We start from the raw sequence: 22210 nt of genomic DNA, 5'->3' as shown, positions 1-22210 counted from the left end.
CTCTCAGATCAACAGCTCTCAAATCTTATTTTCTATGTAAATCACCTCTGGCACTGAGTTAACATTGTACCTTTGTTTTAGTCTTATGAAGTCCAGAAAGTTCCATACCTTCATCCCATTGTGGAGGAGCTTTCCAACAGATCTGAAACAGCCATCATCCCTCTGATTTTTGGACAGCCACTTCCTAGCAGCTTTAATGTGCTGTGGATCTACAAAGATGGATGGTCTTGCACCACTAAAGGACTTCATCACAAAAGCAGTCAACCTGGAAGGTCACATACACAAAATACTAACCAACTTTGTGGAAAGCAAACCATGTGCGTCTGTGTTGGTAAGTTCAAAATGAACCCAGTGGCAGGACAATTATGTAACAGCATTGTGTCTCCCATCAAATCAGAACATTTGGAGCAGCATGTACAACCACACAATCATTACTACTCAAGCCATTTTATCTTAACATTACCCAATAATGATCAAAAGTTGATTTACTTAGTTATTCTGGCTATTAGTTTGAGTATGGGCATGTCTCTACATTACAATGCTCATTTTTAACTGTCCTGTAGATGCAACTTTGTCACATTAGCTTTCTTTTGGAGTCATGTTTGGCTCCACCTGATAAATGTAAGTATTTATTCTCCTTTTAATCAGGTTTAGTCAAGACCTCCAAAGCAAAACAGTCATTACATGTTGTAGTTATCTGCTGTCTGTCTGGAGGATTCATTAGGGCACATTCCCAAAAAACAAGCCGATTAAAGCAGTGAAGCTGAACTGAACATCAAAATGCTTTGCAGGCAGAATGATATCTCAAATATCACTACGCCTGTATTTTGCTTTCAGTAAAACCAATTTTTAATTCTACTTTTAAGAGACAGTTTTAAATAAATTTGACTAAAACTGAAATTATACATCAAGTTATTATCTGAGTTACTTCTCTTGGAATACACCCCCCCCCCTCAACTGCAAAACTGCCCAGCACCCTTTCTAAAAAACAGAGTGGTCCTGTCTCAGTATTTGGCTTTTATAAGAAACATATCTGGTTCCTCTTCAGTTGATACATAAAGTTTATTTATGAGCTATAAGTGTCATGATTGTGCACCCACTCATTCACATTACTGACCATGTGTTTCCAGACTCATCGCTCTTCCCAAAGGCGCTGTAGGAGCCGTCATCATGTTTGAAGGTGAGCTCCCTCTGATATCCTACAACACACAGACAGGAAGCAAAAGCAGGATATTATATTTAGAATTCAATCTTTTACTTCGAAAACAACATTGTATTTTAGTGCTGGAGGACGTGTCACTATTGATTTTAGTATTAAACTGGTTGTACACTAAATGTCTGAAACTACGTAATCATATCAGTTTTACTGAACGAAGCACATTCTGTAAAAAAGGCTCCAATTGTTTTTTCAGAATCAAGATGTAAAATCAGACCTTCACCAGCAGATTTACAAAGATGGTAATACCCATACTTTAACAACAAGCATCGGGTTGTACACACTTGTAAAAGGTTCATTCACACACAAACAGACATGCTTTTTTCATATCTACAGTTTGAACCATGTTGTGGGTTAGCGTTGTGAAGGAGTACAAATGTGCCATAGCAAGACTAGATATGCTGCTCAGAGAGTCCAGAGATCCCATCATCAGAGCCACTGCAACAACTGTAACAGCAGGGAGGAAGCGGGACATTGTGGGTATTGCCCAACATGGCAGAGGAGGACTTGGGTTGGTGTACAGAAGCCACAAATTGGAAAAGCGCTACACCAAAGGAATGCCAGCAACTGGTGGTGGAGGAAGTACGACATCAGGAGTAAGCAGCTGGGTGTGCCAGAGCAGTCATGCAAGCTAAGCAAGGCCACTGGATGAAGGGGGGTGGAGTGGAACAACATAAGATGAAATAGAGCTTCATCATCAGAGCCACCAATCTCCAACTCGGTTTGGAGAGGATTAAGTTTGTCACCTTTGTGCAGCTCCAGCAACCCTCAAACAGATCCTGATGAGTTGCAAGGCAAGCTAAACACAAGGTAGATACACTTGGTGCCACAATCGAGTTTTAAGGTGCTTGGCTGCAACACACGAAGACAAAGAAATGTCAGCCAAAGCCACATGTCTAAATACTGTTCATATGAGAAGGAGAGAAACAGCAGACTAAGCCCTCCCCTTCCTACGCAGGCCTACTAGGCACAGCAAGGGACTGGAAAATGTGTATTGACCTATACCAAAAGCTCACCTTCCCATCGGAAAATGCAAGCACTAACCTGCGTCCAGATCTGGTTCTCTGGTCCAGCTCCAGGCGCTATGTCTTCATTGTTGAGCTGATGGTCCCCTGGGAGGATGCCATCGATGAGGCATTTGAAAGGAAGGAGCAGTGGTATGCTGGTCTGGCAGCAGAGGTAGATCAGCTCGGTTGGAAGGTGAGAGTGCTCCCAGTGGAAGTGGGTTACAGGAGCTTTGTGGCCTTCTCCACCACAAAACTGCTAAAGGAGTTATGCATCAGAGGGCGAGCGCAGCGGAAATTAACCAAAGAACACTCCACTGTGGCTGAATGAAGCAGTCACTGGTTGTGGCTGAAACAAACAGACGGAGTATGGGCTGCCAAAGACCACTTCAGGCACCAGGCGACACACACCCAGGTCTGATCAGCCTGTGGTGGGCCTTCCCCAGCTGAGGGTGCCTTCTGATAAATGTCCAAAACACCCAGTGAGGCTAGGGTACAGAACCACCAGCCCCACCAGAATGAGCCCCACCAGCCATGCCTTAAATCCTTAGTTTCACAGGTGAAACTAATAAAGCCAATAAACAGTCAAGCCCAAAAGCTTTTGCACTGCCTCTGCAAGGCCACTGAGGATGCAGAGGGCCATAAATAACCTACCAGTAAAAGGTTTTGCGCTGTTTGACAATGTCCCCAATTTCCTCCATGTCGTGGTAGTTACAATTTTAATTTATTGTCCCTTCATGTCCAAAATGTAATCCAACCTGTAGTATATATCTAGAACCATCTTTCGTATGTCAGCAACATTACAACTGATTTTGAAAAAGCCCTCAATGCTTACCGCTCTCCAGGAAGCGTCTTGCTTTCTCCAGGATTTTCTGGGTCAGCTGACCAGTGCTGTTCAGATAGTTGAGGATGAAGATGTTGGGAGCAAACAGCACCATGTTTTGCTCCCCGCAGCCATATGGCATGGCCAGGAGCTTGTCCAGGTTCTGCATGGCTCGGCCCATCAGGTCACCTACAGAAGCAGAAATGGAATAACAAACACTAAAAGATTCCACTCTGCACAGACTTTTCACTTGCCGGGTTGGAAGCAACATACACTAAGTCTCAATAACAAGAGTAAAAGAAATTCCTTCAAAAGTTTCAGTGTAGCATAACTAACCCAGTACAGAGACAGATGCTCTCGCTGATCCAGCCACAAATATTTCAGGCAGCAGAAGAGAGATGTTCTTTTCCACAGGTCCCTCTGGCAGGAATTAAATAGAAAGAAGTAAGTTAGACTTGTTTTGTTCTCTGGTGTAAGTCCATTAAATAAAACTTAAGACACATCAGTGATGTTTTTTTGCCAAATCAATTAGTATTTTGTCTGTCAATGTGCCTGAATATGCACATGTTGGTTTGTGCACACTCACCTGCAGGACACAGCAGAGCGTTGTGACTGACCATCTGTGGTGTTCCTTCAGGCTTTTGGAGAGACAAAGAGCAAAGATGATTTCAAGATGGAAGCAAATGGTAACTAAATCAGTCACTGATGTATAACAATATAACAGCACTCCTGTGTCCATTACTTTAAACAAACCTTTGGTTATTATGAGAATGAACTAGAACTAAAACAAAATGTGTATAATGATGCTAGTCTCCTCAAAACAGAGTGATAGAATTCTTTGGATATCTGTCCTGACTCATCATACATTACATTATACAGTCCTTGCACTGGCTACATTTCTTGTTTGCTGGATCTTAGAATTATTTCTTTGCATTTTTGGTACGTTCATTTTGCAAACCATTTTCAATCAGTTGGAAGACTGTTTAAAATGAGCTTTGATTTAAACCAAGAATTTATAGACTTGTAAAGCTGGTCAGGCATATTCAAATCCACTACAATTTAAAAAAAAAGATTGGTTAAAAATATAAATAATTATATCATAATTCAATTCAATTCATTTTATTTATATAGCGCCAACTTACTACAAATGTCATCTCAAGGCACTTTAATAATATAGTCCAATTCAAGCCAATTGTTCAATTCATTCATTGTAATCATAATCCAATCTAATCCAATTTCCTAGCTAAGGAAACTAACAGATTACACATAATTGCATAAAATTATATATTATATAATATATATAAGAATATAATTAAAATATTGTTAAAGAACCATCCATACTGCAAATCAACCTTGTGCTTTACACATTTGCACCAACTGATAACAAGTCAAAAGAATTAGCAGTGATGTGATGTTTTGTGTCACGTTTGGCACTGACCTCCACCAGTAGGGTGCGGATTACTGTGTCCATTTGGCCCACATCGGGGACAGTGGCCACTTCGTTGCCACACAGTTCTTGGGTCTTCAGGGCCTCGGCGCTGACCTTGAAACTCACCCTGCCTGTGTACACACAGACAGACTCAGTCTAAAACGGGGCTGTAATAATTACTGCTCACGACTTTCCCGTCACACAGTGTGTACAGAGACGGCAAGACAGCTTCCCATCTGCTATTCCACCCAACTCATTATCCTCCATCCTTCCTCTGTGTTTTCCTTCTCCTCCTATTTACCATCCCATTCACCCTCATTAATCCCCATTTGTTGACTTATCCCATCTCTCCCCCATATCTCTCCCCCAGATTGTCAGCATTCTTCTAAGGGGGAGTTAGAGGAAGTTTGACATTCATCAGAGCCTCATCTCCATCCCTGCTGATGGAGGCTGATAGAAAGCCTCTGCTTTGAGGCCAGGCAGCATTCCAACAACAGGCGCCGTCTTCAATTCCAGCAGTGCAGCTGCAACTACTATCAGTGCTCTTAATTAGGTTTAATTAGCGTCTTCTGTTTCATCTTTAAATCAAAGTTTAAGACTGTATCTGATGGAATAAACAATATATTTATTAAAAAAATATGAAAACTACATTATATTGTTTGGGATAATAGTTTAATATGAACTTTTTGGTTAATGAGAGCTAGCTGACGCAATCTGAGATCAAGTTCAATTCAAAGAGGGCCCCCAAATATTAGTGTCCTCATTTCAGTAGCAAATCAAATGTTTAACAGTCACAATCTGCCACTCTGATCCTGAGATATGACGTTAGATATTGGTCAGATGTGTTTCACAGGTGTTTTAAGTCAAAGCAAAGCTGATATTCAGGATGTAAAGTGTCATTAATTCTTCATAATACATTGGAAATTTGCATAAAATGTATGTCCAGAGGCATAATAATGTACAGTATATGACCTGTAATCCAATATGTCTTGATGAAAGGCAAACGGGTGCATCATTTCTGCTCAACACTACCTAAAGTGGTTGGAGTCACAATCCATGAGAAGGTCCTGCTCTCTTCTCCACACAAACATGCTGTGTATTGGCAGTCATGACAGTTTCTGGAGGTGTACTGGTCAGAATCGGCCAGGGTTACCTTCACCTGCAAACAGATACAAAAGTAAAACATACACAGTGTCAAATGTTAATATGTCAACTCAATGTTCCATGACATCAAATTATACTTTGTGTATACATATGGAGTCATCAGGCCCCTCTCTGTGGAACCAGCTGCCAGTGTGGCTTCAGGAAGCAGACACCCTCTCTACCTTTAAGAACAGGCTGAAACTTTCCTTTCTGATAAAGCTTATAGTTAGGGATGGCTCAGGTGAGCCTGATACATCCCATAGTTGAGCTGCTATAGGCTTAGACTGCTGGGGGAGCTCCCATGATGCACCTCTCCTCCCTCCCTCCATGTACATATGACATCATTGTTGTCATTAACTTGTGTTTCTCTCTCTCAGCAGGTATCCCTGGCCTGGTGTCCACTCTTTCCTGTCCTCTCAACCCCCAGCTGGTCGAGGCATATGGGCACCATTTCTGGTTCTGATGGAAGGTTCTTCCTGTTGAAAGGAAGTTTTTTCTTTCCACCATCACCTTATGGTCACCTGTTAAAATGTGTCCAACTATGTTGAAGCAAGGATGCAAGTTAAATTTGTGTGATTGGCAGATTTTTTTTTTTTAAATTAGGATGCTTTAACCTTATACCCAATACTTAATATCTCCCCTATATGAAAGACTATGCAAAGAAACACAGCACCAGTTAAAGTACACACACACAGCTATTATTAACTGCTACATTTAGACCGATATTTCAGACATCTAAAAACTATAAAAAAGATATAGCATCACTAGGAAAATGAATATTTACCATAATGCACTTGGAGAGATAATTAAAGACAGTGGCTCTGAGTGTGAACACCTCCCCTCTGATGACAGAGTAAGGCAAAGTGAGACTGACAAAGAATGGCTGGAAGACTGTAAGTCCAATGTTGGGTGACACGCCAAAGCCTAAAGAGGAAATGCAGAAAGCTCCTGCTGCCCACTTAGTGATGGTGTCAGGGACTGTCTTCTCCATAACCACTGATCCACTGTCACTGTACAAATAGACAAGCAACATTAATTTTAAAAGCTCAAGTATAATGGTTTTCCTTTATTATTCATAAATGAAAATAAGAAAATACTTTAAAAATATGACAACAAGATACATACGAGAAGATCTCTTGCAATTTTGATAGAGGTGCCTAAGGGAATGCTCAATCCTTCATTCAGTAAAAGTACATTTTAATATACCCTGTACCCAAACATTTTGCCAACAAATATGGATAATTTTATTATACAGAAGGCATGACTAAGCTTTCTTATTTTCCACACTAAAATAATTACTGATTTAAACAATCCTGCCAAAACAAACTCTTGTTCAAAATGCACAAATGCTTGAAAAAAACTTGTATTGCTTTAATCCTTTCAATGTGCATTATCATTACCCCACAGTAACTGGGTCCCAGATCCAGGTCTCCGGGAACATCTCCTTTTTCTCCTCCTCTTTACCTCTCATCATGCCACCTGGACTCAGTGGCATCATGTTGAAGGTCATTGGAACAGGATACTCTGTCAGGATTTAGGTTTTGTTTCACGTATTGTCTCGTCACTTCCTGTTTTATTTTGAAATATTGACTTCTCCTCTCGTTTCAGATAACTTCCCTATCCTCCCGTGTCCACTGTCTGATCGTCTTCCCTGATTCCCTAAGTGTTTCCACCTGTTCCCCTTGGATCCTCATGTGTATTTAGTCTTTGTCTTCCCTTGTCTCGTTGCGAGTGTGTTGTATCTCTTTCGAGCCTCTCATGGGTTTCCTTTCATGAAACCCAAGTTCCATGAGCTTGCAGTCGAGCGTTCTCCTGCAGAGCCGTTTTCTTTGTAATTTATTGCCTAGATTATTTATTGTAACGGTAAGTTTCGTAGCCTCTTGTTTTTTGGGCCACCCGTTTGGATAATTGTAAGTTTAACATTCATAGCCACCTCCGATTAGCGGAGCGTTTATGCGTTTTGATTTATTGAAAATATTTTGTGCCGCCGTTAAAGTCGAGCCTCAGGCTTACAGTTTACACTCATAGTGCCTCTGCGTCCTTTGCTTATATCCGCCCCATTAGGAGAGCGTGACTTTGTTTTGTTAAAGCGTTTATAGCTTTTCTGTTTCCCTCCTGTGTTGGAGCGGTTTATGTTTTGTAGATTTCATAGCTGCGCTCATCGGAGGTGAGCGCTCAGGTTTTTACAGCCGTTCTTTTGCGCTGCATTCCTGTGCTGTGTGTCTGTTTATTATAATAAAAAGACCCTGCGTCTGTGTCCTAAGTTCCTGACATACTCTGTCTAAGAAGACATAGATGGAAAAAAAAAAATAAATCATTACACCACTACGCTTACCCAACAGAAACAAGCTCCCAGATCCAAGTCTCAGGGAAGTATTTTCTTATAGTTTCCTTGGTCTTTCCAATGCTTTCTCCATCAGGCACAGATATTCCTAACACCTCAGAATATTCAAAGTCTGAAAGAAAATTTACAGTGTTATAGAAGGTTCTTTTCTTTTTTCTGGTGTCATTATGAATGGACTTAAAAAAACAAAACATACAATGATCTCCAAGTAATCCTCCGCAGAGATACGGTTTTTTCACATCAGAGTTTGTCACAATTTTGATTCCGATGTCCTACAAGTGGAGAGAAAGAAAAGCAAATTAGAATGTAAAGCCATGTTTTGTATGCAATTCTATCATTACCCATTATAAAGATAGAAGAAAATTTGAATGAAGCTTTCATTTGTAAGTCGCTTTGGATAAAAGCGTCTGCTAAATACAGAAACATGAGCACAAGCTCAAACTGCTAGAGATCTGGAGACACAAACTAATACTGACAGAGATGAAGACTGAAAAGAGAGATGCAGAAAAAGCGACAAAGAAGTAGCTCAAATACATAATGTTTGAAGTGAAGGAAAAGAAAAAAAGCAGGTTAAAATATACAGGCATGGATGAAAAGTGTAGAGATGGATAGACAGAATCAGGGATGTCAGTTAAATATATTTTTGCCTAAATGTGCAATGCGATGCATGCTCGCTTCCCCTACAGCTAAAACAATGACAACATTCCTACTTTGAAGATGCTGTAGACGTCATCCTTCTCTCTGGATGGGCCGAGGTAGAACGAGCGCTTTCTTCGATCACTGGATGCAGCATTCATCTCGGTGTCTGGTGCTACTGTGAGTTCAGGTTCTGGTTCAGGCAGTGTCATTTCCATGGGGAAGCAGGGGTACGGCTCAGAGTCCTCAACCTCTGCGAAGTATCCAGACAGCTTCTGTATGGGCAGCTGGCTGTACACCTGTATGAAGACACACCTCAGCACGTGAGCCTCATCCTTAAAGCACAGAGTTTTATGCCATTTCCCACACAAACACATGTCACAGTGTTGGTAAAGGTACAGATGTTAAGATGGGTCAAAGATGATTGAAGTGTTGTACATAGTCCACGGTAAGCTCCTGCTCTGGCTGCAGCAGGAGGACGCTCTGGTCGATGGCTCTGACAGAGCACAGGGAGCTTGGGTGAGCCTGCAGATTCAGTGTGGTCTCCCCTGCAGGAAGCTCCTGGAGAGAGGAGAACTTGAGGGACACCTGCATAGGAAATACCACGGTGGAGAGAGTCAGAGGTTTGGAGCAGATTATGTGAAGTCTATCACCACGTCATTTCTTAATTAGAAACACATATTTTCATATTTCCTACCTTGTTATTGAGGCAGAGCTGAATAGGGAAGTTCTTGCTGTCAGCCACAGCCTCTCCACTGGGCATCATAGTGTAAACTACCACCTGAGCAACTGGTGCCAGGGTTATCACCCGACTGAGAGGTAAAGCCAACTCTCCTTTGTTGACTGGGACAAATAACAAGCAAACAAATGTAACATTATATTATTGACAACAGCACCTGTGTTTAAGAAAGGCTAAATACAAGTTATAAAATAATATCTACGTATGCAATATCCCAACTTCCATCTAAGATTGTATTAATTCTTTAGAATTGATTATGTGTGGTTAAGCCTGGAAATGTGTGAAAATCATGTCTCGTGCTCCTTGAACCACTCTTTCACAGTTTGAGCCAATGAATCCTTGCATGGTCATCTTGGATAAAGCAGAGTCCAATCTTTATGCTCCCTTGCAGGCTTCAATTTTTTCCATTTTGCCTCACAGAGAAGTGGTTTTCTTAGAGCTACACAGGCATTTTGTCCCAGTACCTTCAGTTATTTTCACATGGTGTGTGTGGAAATGTTTACTATTACTATTAATCATTGCTGTGAGTTGGACTGTTGATTTTCTTCAATATGATTTTATCAAAAGCTCATGTGACTAAAAGCAGTTTTATCAATCCCCTTACTTATTTTGTCTGCTTGATGCAGACCAATAATTTGACCTTTCTAAATGAGAGACATGGTCTTTTAAGGAATGAGAAACCACACACTGCATCAGTTAGGGTTAGGGTTGTTTTTCTTCTTAGTTAAATAGCATTAGTTTGTACCAGTTCCTGCTTTGACAGCCACAGGGACACGACCGTGTTGCACAATTGCACCTCTGGACAGAACCTACAGAAAAGAAAAAACAAGGAGAGAAATACATTAATTGAATCATTTTGGCATGAATTAATGTAAATGTAAATGTAATTTATTTATACAGCCCTTTACAACAATCCATTTCGGTGTACCAAAGTGCTTTACAGCAGATAATAAATAAAGAAAAGAATAAGTAAAAAACAATAAAATAACAGTAAACGCAATAAAATACAACAAAATTTAATAAGATAATATAAAAGTGTCACCATACTACTGGGTATTAAAAGCCATCTGAAATAAGTAGGTTTTTAGCCTAGATTTAAAGAGGCCCAGGTCAGAAATAAGACGCATCTCGGGGGGGGGGGGCTTATTCCAGAGCCTGGGGGCAGCAGCAGGAAAGGCTCGGTCACCCCAGGGCTTGTATTTTGACCTGAACACTTCCAGCAAAAGTTGATTTGTTGACCTCAGAACTCTGCCAGGGTTACGGACAGTTAAAAGCTCAGATAAATACGATGGGGTGAGGCCGTTATGAGCTTTAAGAACAAACATTAAAAGTTTAAAATCAGTTCTATAAAGGACAGGAAGCCAGTGAAGGGAGTTAAGAACAGGAGTGATGTGCACAGGTCTGTTAGTGTTGGTTAAAGACGGGCAGCAGCAGCATTTTGCACCAGCTGAAGGCGACTGAGAGAAGTCTGGGAGACGCCGACATAAAGTGCATCGCAGCAGTCTGACCTTGAACTTATTAGGGCATGGAGGCTTTCTCAAGGTCGTGACGATAAGTAAGAAGTAAAGGACAAATATTTCTACACTCTTTAAAAATTCATTTAGATGTTTACTATCTGTGACAGTTGCAGATGGGTGTTAGTGTACTGACAGCAGCTACAAACCATAACACATACCAGGTAAAAAAAGTCAAGGACCCCCTGTCCCTTCTTTAGCTCCTCTCCCTGGACGATGTACTGAGCACGCAGAGATGCATCCTTGTTGCAGGAGAACCTCTCATTGACCTGCATGAGCTTCACAAAACTTTTGCTCTTGGAGTAAAATTCTGTGACATGGTGGTGTGCAGACCTGTACTCTGATCTCCAATCAGTGGGTACATGTGGTTCATTATCCGTTGCATTTTTAGAGCTTGCCTGTTAAGAGGGTAAGGTCAAAGGTCATGCTCCCAATCTGATATCAACCTAACATTTTCAAACATAAACTAACATCAAAACAACTTGTTTTAATAGAATACAGGCCACATTTAATACATCAAATATGATTAATCCAGTGTGTCATATCATGAGCTTCTACTGCAATGTTCCAAAAGACAAGAAATAACCCTCATAACCCTCATAACTAACCCTCAGGTACACAGAGTTCTTCCAGAGGGATGTGTCCAGAGTAAACAGAGCCATGCCTTTCGTGTCTGTTGTCAGCATTAATGATGGTGAGAGTCCCACAAACAAATAGACTGCCTCATTAGCAACAAGTCTGTTGTCTGGACCGACCACTTTGATCTGCAAAACAGTCAGAAAGTAAAGGTAAAGAAAAGTTGTCCATTCTCTCATCATTATGATTCTGACATCCCTCTATTCCAGTCAGATAATGAATCTGAAATGTATGAACCTGGTCAGTGGAGGTTTAAGGCTTACATTTTTAGAAGCATGAGTGAAATCTATTTTGTGCAGATATGACAGATGTCTGAAGGTAGCATAAAATGGTCACCCCCCCTGGTTAAAATGATTAGAAACGATTTTCTGAGGACCATGGCTATTTACTGATGCAGGAGTCACTATGGATAAAAACATTACCCATAGAACAAAAATGTAGCTTGCATTCATAATACAAACCCTTCGATTAGCTTACTTTCCACATATTTCTAGGATTTATAAGAAAAGTGGAAAATAGTTTAAACTTTAAGTAAAAGTTTCAACCGTTACAGCATACTAAACTAGAATAAGTGAAAGAGGCAGCTGAATATTAGAATTACATCACAAAACAAACTTTTGATGAGAGAGTGGAAGGCCAACTTTTCCCCAATGGCATTTCTCTCTCGATCAACTAGCAGCATTTGAAAGATTGTCGTACAGATTGCTGAACAGAATGGATCCCTTTAATAAAAAAACAAGTGGGCCTGTTATTTTCCCCATATAGGCCTTTGACATACCCAGCTCATTGTGTTGACTTGCTTGACGTGTTACTAATGATGTAACCTTATGCATGTCTTTTGTTGGCATCCTTATTATTGCTGCTCTTATCTAGATATTTTCTTTCTGTTTTGTTGTTCTTCTTTTTCCTTTATTATTAGTTGTCAGTATACATGCTTGTTTGTGTGTAATTGTTGTTATTCACTGAAAAAGCAAAAAAATTTAAAGTCATAAAAAATAATTACAACACAAAACAAACAGAGGATCCCACCATCATCCAATAATTCACAGATGTGGAAGGAATCTTTCTGGAAGTTTTCTGCATTAAAGGCCAGCATTTAAACAGAAAGCAGAGAAAGTGTGGACCATTTTCTTTGACAGTCTGTTCCAAGATTAAGTCGTAGTAGGAAACAACTAACATTAGCAGGTAATGATACAAAGAGGGGAAGGGTAACCACCAATGAAAGATCAAAGGCTGACAATCGTTTTAGAGATTTTCTCATTTAAAAAATATAAATAATACTACTAAAAGCACAACTGGACAAGAAATTGACAAGAAATAGTGTACAAGACTCAAATTGGCAAACTGGTGCACCGCTTTTTTGTTAATATGAAAAAAAAACAATGCTCAATTTGTTTGCTACAAACAAACTGTGTTTCAAAAAGAAAAACAGTGACATAATACCTAAATATAGAAAGATAATCTTGCTGTAGGAGTTGTGTGATGCTGTAGTGTCGCGAGATTGTGTGAGACTATCGGCAGATTCAAACAAGGCGCGCCTCAAATACAGCAAACAATATAGTAAGATTATAATTACGCCAATAACTACTGTTTAAATAAATATATTATCGGGTGAAACAAAAACAAAACACTGGAGTACAGTGAAGAAAGCCTGGAGAGCCTCACGGATTTCATCGACGAGTGTTTTGACAGGATCGTCATGGGGAAAACCAACCAAACCCCATCTGCTAGCAGCAAGGCTTCAACTTCAAAGAGAAGTCGCAATGAAGAGTCACCCGGAGCGACTTCTCCAGCTGGTAATGATTCGACGGACATTTTAACATCGATCGATAACAAATTATCCAGCTTCGACGCCCGTATGTCTCTGTTAGAAATTCTACACAGAGAGTTCCAGGCATTACGGGAGTCGTTGGAGTTCAGCCAGCAACAGGTGCAGACGCTGGCTGCAGAAAACGCAACCCTCAGAGGATCGGTGAAAACACTCACCGAGGGAATGAGCCGGATCTCTGACGAGAACAAGAGGATGAAAGAATCAATTATTGATCTCCAGGCTCGTAGTATGAGGGACAATCTGGTGTTTTCTGGAATCCCGGAGCAGGCAGACGAGGATCCTGAACTCACAGTGAAAAGCTTCATTCAAAATCAGCTGAAACTTCCAGGAGATGTAGTGAAAAACATTACTTTTCACCGAGTCCACCGCCTGGGAGGGAAGAGACCTGATGCCCGCCGACCGAGACCGATTGTGGCCAAGTTCGAGCATTATCAACAGAAGGTCCAGGTGAGGGGCCGCGGCAGGGAGCTGAGAGGAACGGACTTCAGCGTCAACGACCAGTTTCCCAAAGAAATCCTGGAAAGACGCAGGGTTCTGTTCCCCATCCGGAGAAAGTTCATGGAAGGAGGCTCCCGGGCTGTCATCGCGGTGGATAAGTTATTCATCAACGGGCAGCTGTACCGCGACCAGGAAACCACTCCTTGGCTCTTCTAAACTCCAGGTGATCTGTATTCGTTAACTTGTATAAATCATATCACCATAGATGGTACATAAGTAACTCTGAAATAATATATCCAATTCACAGTTATCTATCAAGGCAAAATATATAGCTCACTGCCAGTCTCAGCAGCATAGGATGTATGCAGTTCATATTTGTTTATTTGGGTATGTTTTTTTGTTTTTGTTTTTCCTTTTTCTATCTCACACTTCCACTCTTTTGCACTGTTTTTCTATTCTGTCTTTCTTCCCCAACCCGCTGCGTTTCCACCTTAATAAGTAATGTTAACAAGCACGGCGCACATAGAGTTTTGAGCAGAGCACATAATCAAGTTCCACACAGCATCGACAGCGCAAGTACATATTGTAGCAAGCTCATACTGACAACTGAAACACCAACAATGGCATGTTCATGGAAGCATATATGCACACACACACGCACGGGATGCTTTTAGCAAGCATCCAGCACTCACTGCATTAGTCTGAGCATGTCCACACTGAGGTTTATCTCATGGAATGTGCATGGAGCTGGGTCCAGGGAGAAGAGATTAAAAATCTCCAATAAATTGAAGGATTTACAGGCGGACATTGTTTTATTACAGGAGATTCATTTATCAAAGACTGTAGCTGATGTTCTCACCACAGCACAGTTTCCTCATGTGTACTCAGCCTGTTACAACTCCAGACAAAGAGGTGTAGCCATTCTGATAAATAGAAGAGTAAATTTCACCGTAAACAACACAGTTATAGATCCAGAAGGTAGATTTCTAATAGTTAATTTATCTGTTCAAAATATGAATTTATGCATTGCAAATATATATGGTCCAAATGTGGATGACCCCTCATTTTTTCACTCCTTTTTCACTTCACTCTCTGATCACTCAGATAACACACTCATCATAGGAGGGGACTTTAACATGGTATTAGACTCAGGAGTAGACAGACTCAGTACTTCAGGAAGTCAGCGGAACTGGCAGTCCATGAATATTGTTAAACAGTATATGAAGGATTTTGATCTTTGTGATGCTTGGCGCTCCCACCACCCCACTCTTAGAGAATACACCTTCTTCTCACCGGTACACCACTCATACTCAAGAATAGATTATTTCTTAGTTAGCAGTTCCTTGATGAGGGATATTTCAGACACCAAAATCCACCCCATCACTATCAGTGATCACGCTCCAGTTTCTATCACACTGAAGAATAACAGAGTTATACCACCAGCTAGGAATTGGAGATTTAATACATCATTACTAAAAGACCCTGATTTTATTAATTATTTCAAAAGGGAATGGTCTGTATATTTAGAAAATAATGACCTGCCAGGAATGTCAGCTTGTACTCTTTGGGAAGCCGGAAAAGCAGTTATGAGAGGCAAAATAATCTCTTTTTCATCAAATAAGAAAAAGAGGGAAAGTTCAAGGATATCAGATTTAGAACTCAGGATTAAATCATTAGAAATTGTCTACAGTACCTCCAAAGAGGAACACACACTGAATGAATTAAGAAAAGCTAAACTTGAATTAAACAAAATTATTGATAAACAAACACAGTTTCTGATACAAAGACTTCGCTTGGAGAACTTTGAGCACGGCAATAAATCTGGAAGGTTCCTAGCTAACCAACTAAAGAGAAACAAAGAGAAAACAACAATCACTTCTGTTAAAGACTCAAAAGGAAATGTCACCCATGACCCCGATGTAATCAACAATGCTTTTAGGGACTTCTATAAAACCTTATATTCATCACAAAATGATCCATCAGACAGTAACATAGATCAGTTTCTTAGTAATATCAACCTTCCAAAATTACAAACCGAACAGGCAATGGCTCTGGATTCAACTCTTTCAATAGGAGAACTCCATGAAGCCCTTCAACATATGCCTAGTAACAAAGCCCCGGGTGGTCACCAGATGGTTTTCCAGCAGAGTTCTACAAAGAATTTTGGACTGTTTTGGCACCTGCATTTCACAAAATGGTATTACAAGTGAAGCAGAATGGCAGATTATCCCCACATGAACTCTGCTAACATTATCTTGCTACAGAAACCAGGAAAAGACCCCATACTTCCATCCAGCTACCGCCCAATATCTCTAATAAATGCAGACCTCAAAATAATTTGTAAAGCCCTCGCCAAAAGAATAGAAAAAATAACTCCACTTATAATACATCCTGACCAGACAGATTTTATAAAGGGTAGACACTCATCCACTAACACTCGCAGGCTAATTAATCTCATAGACTATTCTAACATCAACAACCTGGAAACCACAATAGTATCTCTAGATGCAGAAAAAGCATTTGATCGAGTGAACTGGAAATTTTTATTCGCAGCATTAAACAAATTTGGGTTTGGGTCACACTTCATCAACTGGATAAGGATATTATATAGCTCCCCAAATGCGTGTGTTAGGACAAATGATCAAACCTCTCCAAACTTCAGTCTGCAGAGAGGTACAAGACAGGGTTGCCCACTTTCTCCCTCACTTTTTGCTATTTTCATCGAACCTTTAGCAGCTGCTATCAGACAAGATAGAAATATTAAAGGCATCCAACCCCAAAATATTGAGCATAAAATAAGTCTTTATGCTGATGATGTTTTACTTTTCCTTCAGAACTCTCAAACGTCTCTCACTCACACGATCACACTCATAAATAAATTCTCAGCACTTTCTGACTACTCTATCAATTGGTCTAAGACCACAGTTCTGCCCATTAACTGCAGAGTCCAGAATATACCTGCAATCACTTTACAGTCAGGAAATATCAGATATTTAGGCATAAACATTTCCTCCAGGCTCTCAGAGCTAACAAAGCTAAATTATGTGCAATTATTAAAGACAGTAGAGGACGATCTCTCTCGTTGGAAGTTCTTACCTATATCACTTATGGGGAGAGTTACAACCATTAAAATGATGATACTACCAAAAGTTAATTATTTGTTCTCAATGATCCCCATAAAACCATCTGCTACTTGGTTTAAGTCACTAGATTCTTGCATCTCCAAATTTCTGTGGAAAAAGAAACCACCACGTATTAGTTTAAAAACCCTACAGAAGACCAAGGACAGTGGTGGATTAGATTTACCTAATTTTCAGCACTATTCCTTAGCCAATAGGTTACAGTATATATCAAAATGGTTTAAACCTAGCCCAATAGATGAACCATGGATAAATATAGAACAAGCATTGTGTGATAATCTGGAAATCTCTGACCTGCCACTTATTAGTCAAAACGTAAAACATCACAAATGTTTCAAAAGCATTAACATCAGCACCTCTCTGACAGCCTGGTGGGAATTTCTTAAAATAACAAAGTCTTCAATTGTCCCATGTAAGCTTACACCCATCTGGAACAATCCTGACATACTGCAAAACAAAAAAATGCTAAACTTTACTCTGTGGAAGATCAAAGGAATCAAACATCTGGAACATATAATCCAAAATGGACATTTTATTTCATTTGATGAGCTCATATCACAACACGAGATAGGCAGCAATAAATTCCTAGAATATCAACAACTTAAGTCTATAATAACAAAGAAATATATCCTCCACCAACCAGACTTACAACTCCCGACTAGGGTAGCAGAATTTCTAAGCATCTGCACCCCAAAACTACTATCAAAAATATATAAATTATTGTCTAAAATAGATGACACAATGTCTCTTCCATCCTCAAAATGGGAGGCAGATTTATCCATCAGTTCTAGTCATAGCTTCTGGCCACAAATATGTTTGAACACCTTCAGAATGACTCAGAATTCTAATTTACAGCTCATACAATACAAAATCCTTCATAGAACACACTATACAGGACAAAGGATGTTCAGGATGGGTCTAACACACTCAAACATCTGCTCACATTGCACAGATAACACACCTGATGATTATGCACACGCTTTGTGGTTCTGTGCGCCTGTCCAGAAGTTCTGGCTTGAAGTCTGTGCGGACCTATCAACATGGCTAAAGTGTAGCATCCCTGCATGCCCCACACTGTGCATACTGGGTGACTTAGACAACATCAACATGGAAATTAACTCAGCACACATGGTTCTCACAGTGTTATGTATCGCAAAGAAAACTATTCTCATGAACTGGAAAGCGAAGAACAATCTGTGTATTAACCAGTTTAGAAATTTTCTTTTAGATTATATTAGCATGGAAACAATGTCCATCCATCCATCCATCATCTGCCGCTTATCCGGGGGTCGGGTCGCGGGGGCAGCAGCTTGAGCAGAGAAACCCAGACGTCTCTGTCCCCGGCCACTTCTTCCAGCTCTTCCGGGGGGACCCCGAGGCGTTCCCAGGCCAGCCGAGAGACATAGTCTCTCCAGCGTGTCCTGGGTCTTCCCCGGGGTCTCCTCCCAGTGGGACGTGCCCGGAACACCTCCCCAGGGAGGCGCCCAGGGGGCATCCTAACCAGATGCCCGAGCCACCTCATCTGACTCCTCTCAATGCGGAGGAGCAGCGGTTCTACTCCGAGCCCCTCCCGGATGACTGAGCTTCTCACCCTATCTCTAAGGGAGAGCCCAGACACCCTGCGGAGGAAACCCATTTCGGCCGCTTGTATTCGCGATCTTGTTCTTTCGGTCACTACCCACAACTCGTGACCATAGGTGAGGATGGGAACGTAGATTGACCAGTAAGTAGAGAGCTTCGCCTTCTGGCTCAGCTCCCTCTTCACAACGACGGGTCGGTGCAGAGCCCGCAACACTGCAGACGCCGCACCGATCCGCCCGTCAATCTCCCGCTCCATTCGTCCCTCACTCGTGAACAAGAACCCGAGATACTTGAACTCCTCCACTTGGGGAAGGATCTCATTCCCGACCCGGAGAGAGCATTCCACCCTTTTCCGGCTGAGAACCATAGTCTCGGATTTGGAGGTGCTGATTCTCATCCCAGCCGCTTCACACTCGGCTGCGAATCGCTCCAGTGAGAGCTGAAGGTCACGGCCTGACGACGCTAACAGAACCACATCATCTGCAAAAAGCAGAGACCCGATTCTGAGGTCGCCAAATCGGACACCCTCAACGCCCTGGCTGCGCCTAGAAATTCTGTCTATAAAAGTTAGGAACAGAATCGGTGACAAAGGGCAGCCCTGACGGAGTCCAACTCTCACTGGAAACGTATCCGACTTACTGCCGGCAATGCGGACCAAACTCTGGCACCGGTCATACAGAGACCGAACGGACCCTATCAAGGGGTCCGGCACTCCATATTCCCGGAGCACCCCCCACAGGACTCCACGAGGGACACGGTCGAACGCTTTCTCCAAGTCCACAAAACACATGTAGACTGGTTGGGCGAACTCCCATGCACCCTCCAGGATCCTGCCGAGGGTATAGAGCTGGTCCACTGTTCCACGGCCAGGACGAAAGCCACACTGCATCTCCTGAATCCGAGGCTCGATTATCCGACGGATCCTCCTCTCCAATACCCCCGAATAGACCTTACCAGGGAGGCTGAGGAGTGTGATACCCCTATAGTTGGAACACACCCTCCGGTCCCCCTTTTTAAAGAGGGGGACCACCACCCCAATCTGCCAGTCCAGAGGCACTGTCCCCGATGTCCACGCGATGCTGCAGAGGCGTGTCAGCCAAGACAGCCCTACAACATCCAGAGCCTTGAGAAACTCAGGACGGACCTCATCCACCCCCGGGGCCTTGCCACCGAGGAGCTTTTTGACCACCTCGGCAACCTCAGCCCCAGAAATGGGAGGCCCCGTCTCCGAGCTCTCCGACTCTGCCTCTTCCGAGCACGTGTTGGTAGGATTGAGGAGTTCCTCGAAGTACTCCCCCCACCGACTCACAACATCCCTAGTTGAGGTCAGCAAAGCCCCGTCCCCACTGTAAACAGTGTTGACTGTGAGCCGCTTCCCCCCCCTGAGACGCCGGATGGTGGACCAGAATCTCTTCGAGGCCGTCCGGAAATCGTTCTCCATGGTCTCACCGAACTCCTCCCAGGCCCGAGTTTTTGCCTCAGCAACCGCCGAAGCCGCAGCCCGTCTGGCCTGTCGGTACCTATCAGCTGCTTCCAGGGTCCCACTGGCCAAAAAGGCCCGGTAGGACTCCTTCTTCAGCTTGACGGCTTCCCTCACCACTGGTGTCCACCAGCAGGTTCGAGGGTTGCCGCCACGACAGGCACCGACCACCTTACGGCCACAACTCCGATCAGCTGCCTCGGCAATGGAGTCACGGAACATGGCCCATTCGGACTCAATGTCCCCCACCTCCCCCGGGATATGGTTGAAGCTCTGCCGGAGGTGGGAGTTAAAGCTCCTTCTGACGGGGGATTCTGACAAACGCTCCCAGCAGACCCTCACAATACGTTTGGGCCTGCCAGGTCTGATCGGCATCCTCCCCCACCAGCGGAGCCAACTCACCACCAGGTGGTGATCAGTTGACAGCTCCGCCCCTCTCTTCACCCGAGTGTCCAGGACATACGGCCGCAAGTCCGATGATACAACCACAAAGTCGATCATCGAACTGCGGCCAAGGGTGTCCTGGTGCCAAGTGCACATATGGACACCCTTATGTCTGAACATGGTGTTCGTTATGGACAGTCCATGACCAGCACAGAAGTCCAACAACATAACACCACTCTGGTTCAGATCGGGGGGGCCGTTCCTCCCAATCACACCCCTCCAGGTCTCACTGTCATTGCCCACGTGAGCATTGAAGTCCCCCAGCAGAACGAGGGAGTCTCCGGTAGGAGCATTCTCCAGTGCCTCCCCCAGAGACTCCAAAAAGGGTGGGTACTCTGAACTGCTGTTTGGCGCATAGGCACAAACAACAGTCAGGACTCGTCCCCCCACCCGAAGGCGGAGGGAGGCTACCCTCTCGTTCACTGGGGTAAACCCCAATGTACTGGCACACAGCTGGGGGGCAATAAGTATGCCCACACCTGCTCTGCGCCTCTCACCACGGGCAACTCCAGAGTGGAAGAGAGTCCAACCCCTCTCAAGAGGACTGGTTCCAGAGCCCAAGCCGTGCGTCGAGGTGAGTCCGACTATATCTAGCCGGAACCGCTCAGCCTCGCGCACCAGCTCCGGCTCCTTCCCCAACAGAGAGGTGACATTCCACGTCCCAAGAGCTAGCTTCAGCAGCCGAGGATCAGACCGCCAAGGCCTCTGCCTTCGGCCGCTACCCAGCTCACATCGCACCCGACCCCCTTGGCCCCTCCCACGGGTGGTGAGCCCGTCGGAAGGGGGACCCACGTCATCATTTCGGGCTATGCCCGACCGAGCCCCATGGGCACAGACCCGGCCACCAGGCGCCCGCTGCCGGGCCCCACCCCCGGGCCTGGCTCCGGGGGGAGGCCCCGGTGTCCCACATCCGGGCAAGGGATCACGAGGTCCAAATTTTTTGTTCATCATAAGGGGTCTTTTGGAAACAATGTCTGCCTCCTCAAAACATCAATTGGCTGAATTTAACTCTCTCTGGTTCCCGCTGATTAGCTTTATCACATAGTGGTGGTGGTGGGTTGCTGTCCCGTCGCTCTGGGCGGTTGGGTGTGTGCTGGGGGGGGCTGTGTGGCTTCAGGCGTCTGGTGGTCTCGCGGGTCGTGGGGACCGGGTTGGTCATTGCTGGGGGGGACTGTGTGTCGGGCTTGGAGGGCAGTTTTGGGGGCTTGCGGGTGGGACTGTCTTGCGGTGTGGGGCGGGGTCCCTTAGAGGCCTTGGGGTGGTGGCTGCTGGCTCTATGCCGGGTGGCTGGGCCGCTCCGGCATGGGTGGTGGTGCTGGGCCTGGGCCCTGGTGGCTGGGCGCTGCCTTGCGCCCGGGGGGGGGCCCTGCCTGTGCCTGGAGGGGCTGGGTTGCCCTGGACGCACCACAGTATGGGTGGGTTGGTGCAGGTCCTGGTGCCGGGCTTGTTGCTCTGGGACCTCCAAGGTGTCCGCAGATGGTTGTTTTTTTTTCAGGGTGTTGGGGCGTGCGGTGGGGGGGGGGCGGTGCTTTTCCCCTGTTGGGGGGGGAGGGGTGGCCTGTGTGATGGTGGGTCTCAGGCCCGGGCTGCTGCGACTGGTGTGACCGGGAGGTTTGTTTGTTTGTTTTTTGTTGTTGTTTGTTTGTTGTTTGTAGAGGTCCTCCGGGGTGGGGTGGGGCGGGATGGGTACCTTCTGGGGGTACAGTAGCTCCCGCAATATGGTCGCTGCAGGCCCCGAGCCTGGTGGACATCAGCCCCTCCTGCCCTGGGTTGGCTCCCAGGTAGCGGGGATGCCTATTGCAGCCAGTCCCT

The 22210-nt window shown here is 43.9% G+C and overlaps 1 protein-coding gene across 3 annotated transcripts in view; it reads right to left on the bottom strand.

The window, feature by feature from the left end:
* LOC140290045 (alpha-2-macroglobulin-like protein 1) overlaps positions 1 to 22210 on the bottom strand; it is a 37946-nt gene that overhangs the window by 5016 nt on the left and 10720 nt on the right. For 2 of the 3 annotated variants that reach the window (XM_072379316.1, XM_072379317.1), the window contains exons 11-25: positions 11457 to 11612; positions 11010 to 11246; positions 10080 to 10143; positions 9293 to 9438; positions 9034 to 9183; positions 8670 to 8894; positions 7951 to 8231; positions 6400 to 6625; positions 5505 to 5631; positions 4482 to 4603; positions 3630 to 3681; positions 3380 to 3463; positions 3056 to 3232; positions 1118 to 1199; positions 109 to 265 (exon numbers count right to left, since the gene is read on the bottom strand). In XM_072379316.1, the coding sequence (XP_072235417.1) occupies positions 109 to 265; positions 1118 to 1199; positions 3056 to 3232; positions 3380 to 3463; positions 3630 to 3681; positions 4482 to 4603; positions 5505 to 5631; positions 6400 to 6625; positions 7951 to 8231; positions 8670 to 8894; positions 9034 to 9183; positions 9293 to 9438; positions 10080 to 10143; positions 11010 to 11246; positions 11457 to 11612 (2286 nt within the window). The remainder of the gene's footprint in view (positions 1 to 108; positions 266 to 1117; positions 1200 to 3055; positions 3233 to 3379; positions 3464 to 3629; positions 3682 to 4481; positions 4604 to 5504; positions 5632 to 6399; positions 6626 to 7950; positions 8232 to 8669; positions 8895 to 9033; positions 9184 to 9292; positions 9439 to 10079; positions 10144 to 11009; positions 11247 to 11456; positions 11613 to 22210) is intronic. The other variant, XM_072379318.1, reaches the window with a different exon arrangement.

The sequence above is a fragment of the Leuresthes tenuis genome, unplaced genomic scaffold, assembly GCF_036924035.1.
Source record: "Leuresthes tenuis unplaced genomic scaffold, fLeuTen1.0.hap1 SCAF_1, whole genome shotgun sequence".
Classification (NCBI taxonomy): domain Eukaryota; kingdom Metazoa; phylum Chordata; class Actinopteri; order Atheriniformes; family Atherinopsidae; genus Leuresthes; species Leuresthes tenuis.
This window is presented reverse-complemented; position numbering and strand designations above follow the sequence as displayed.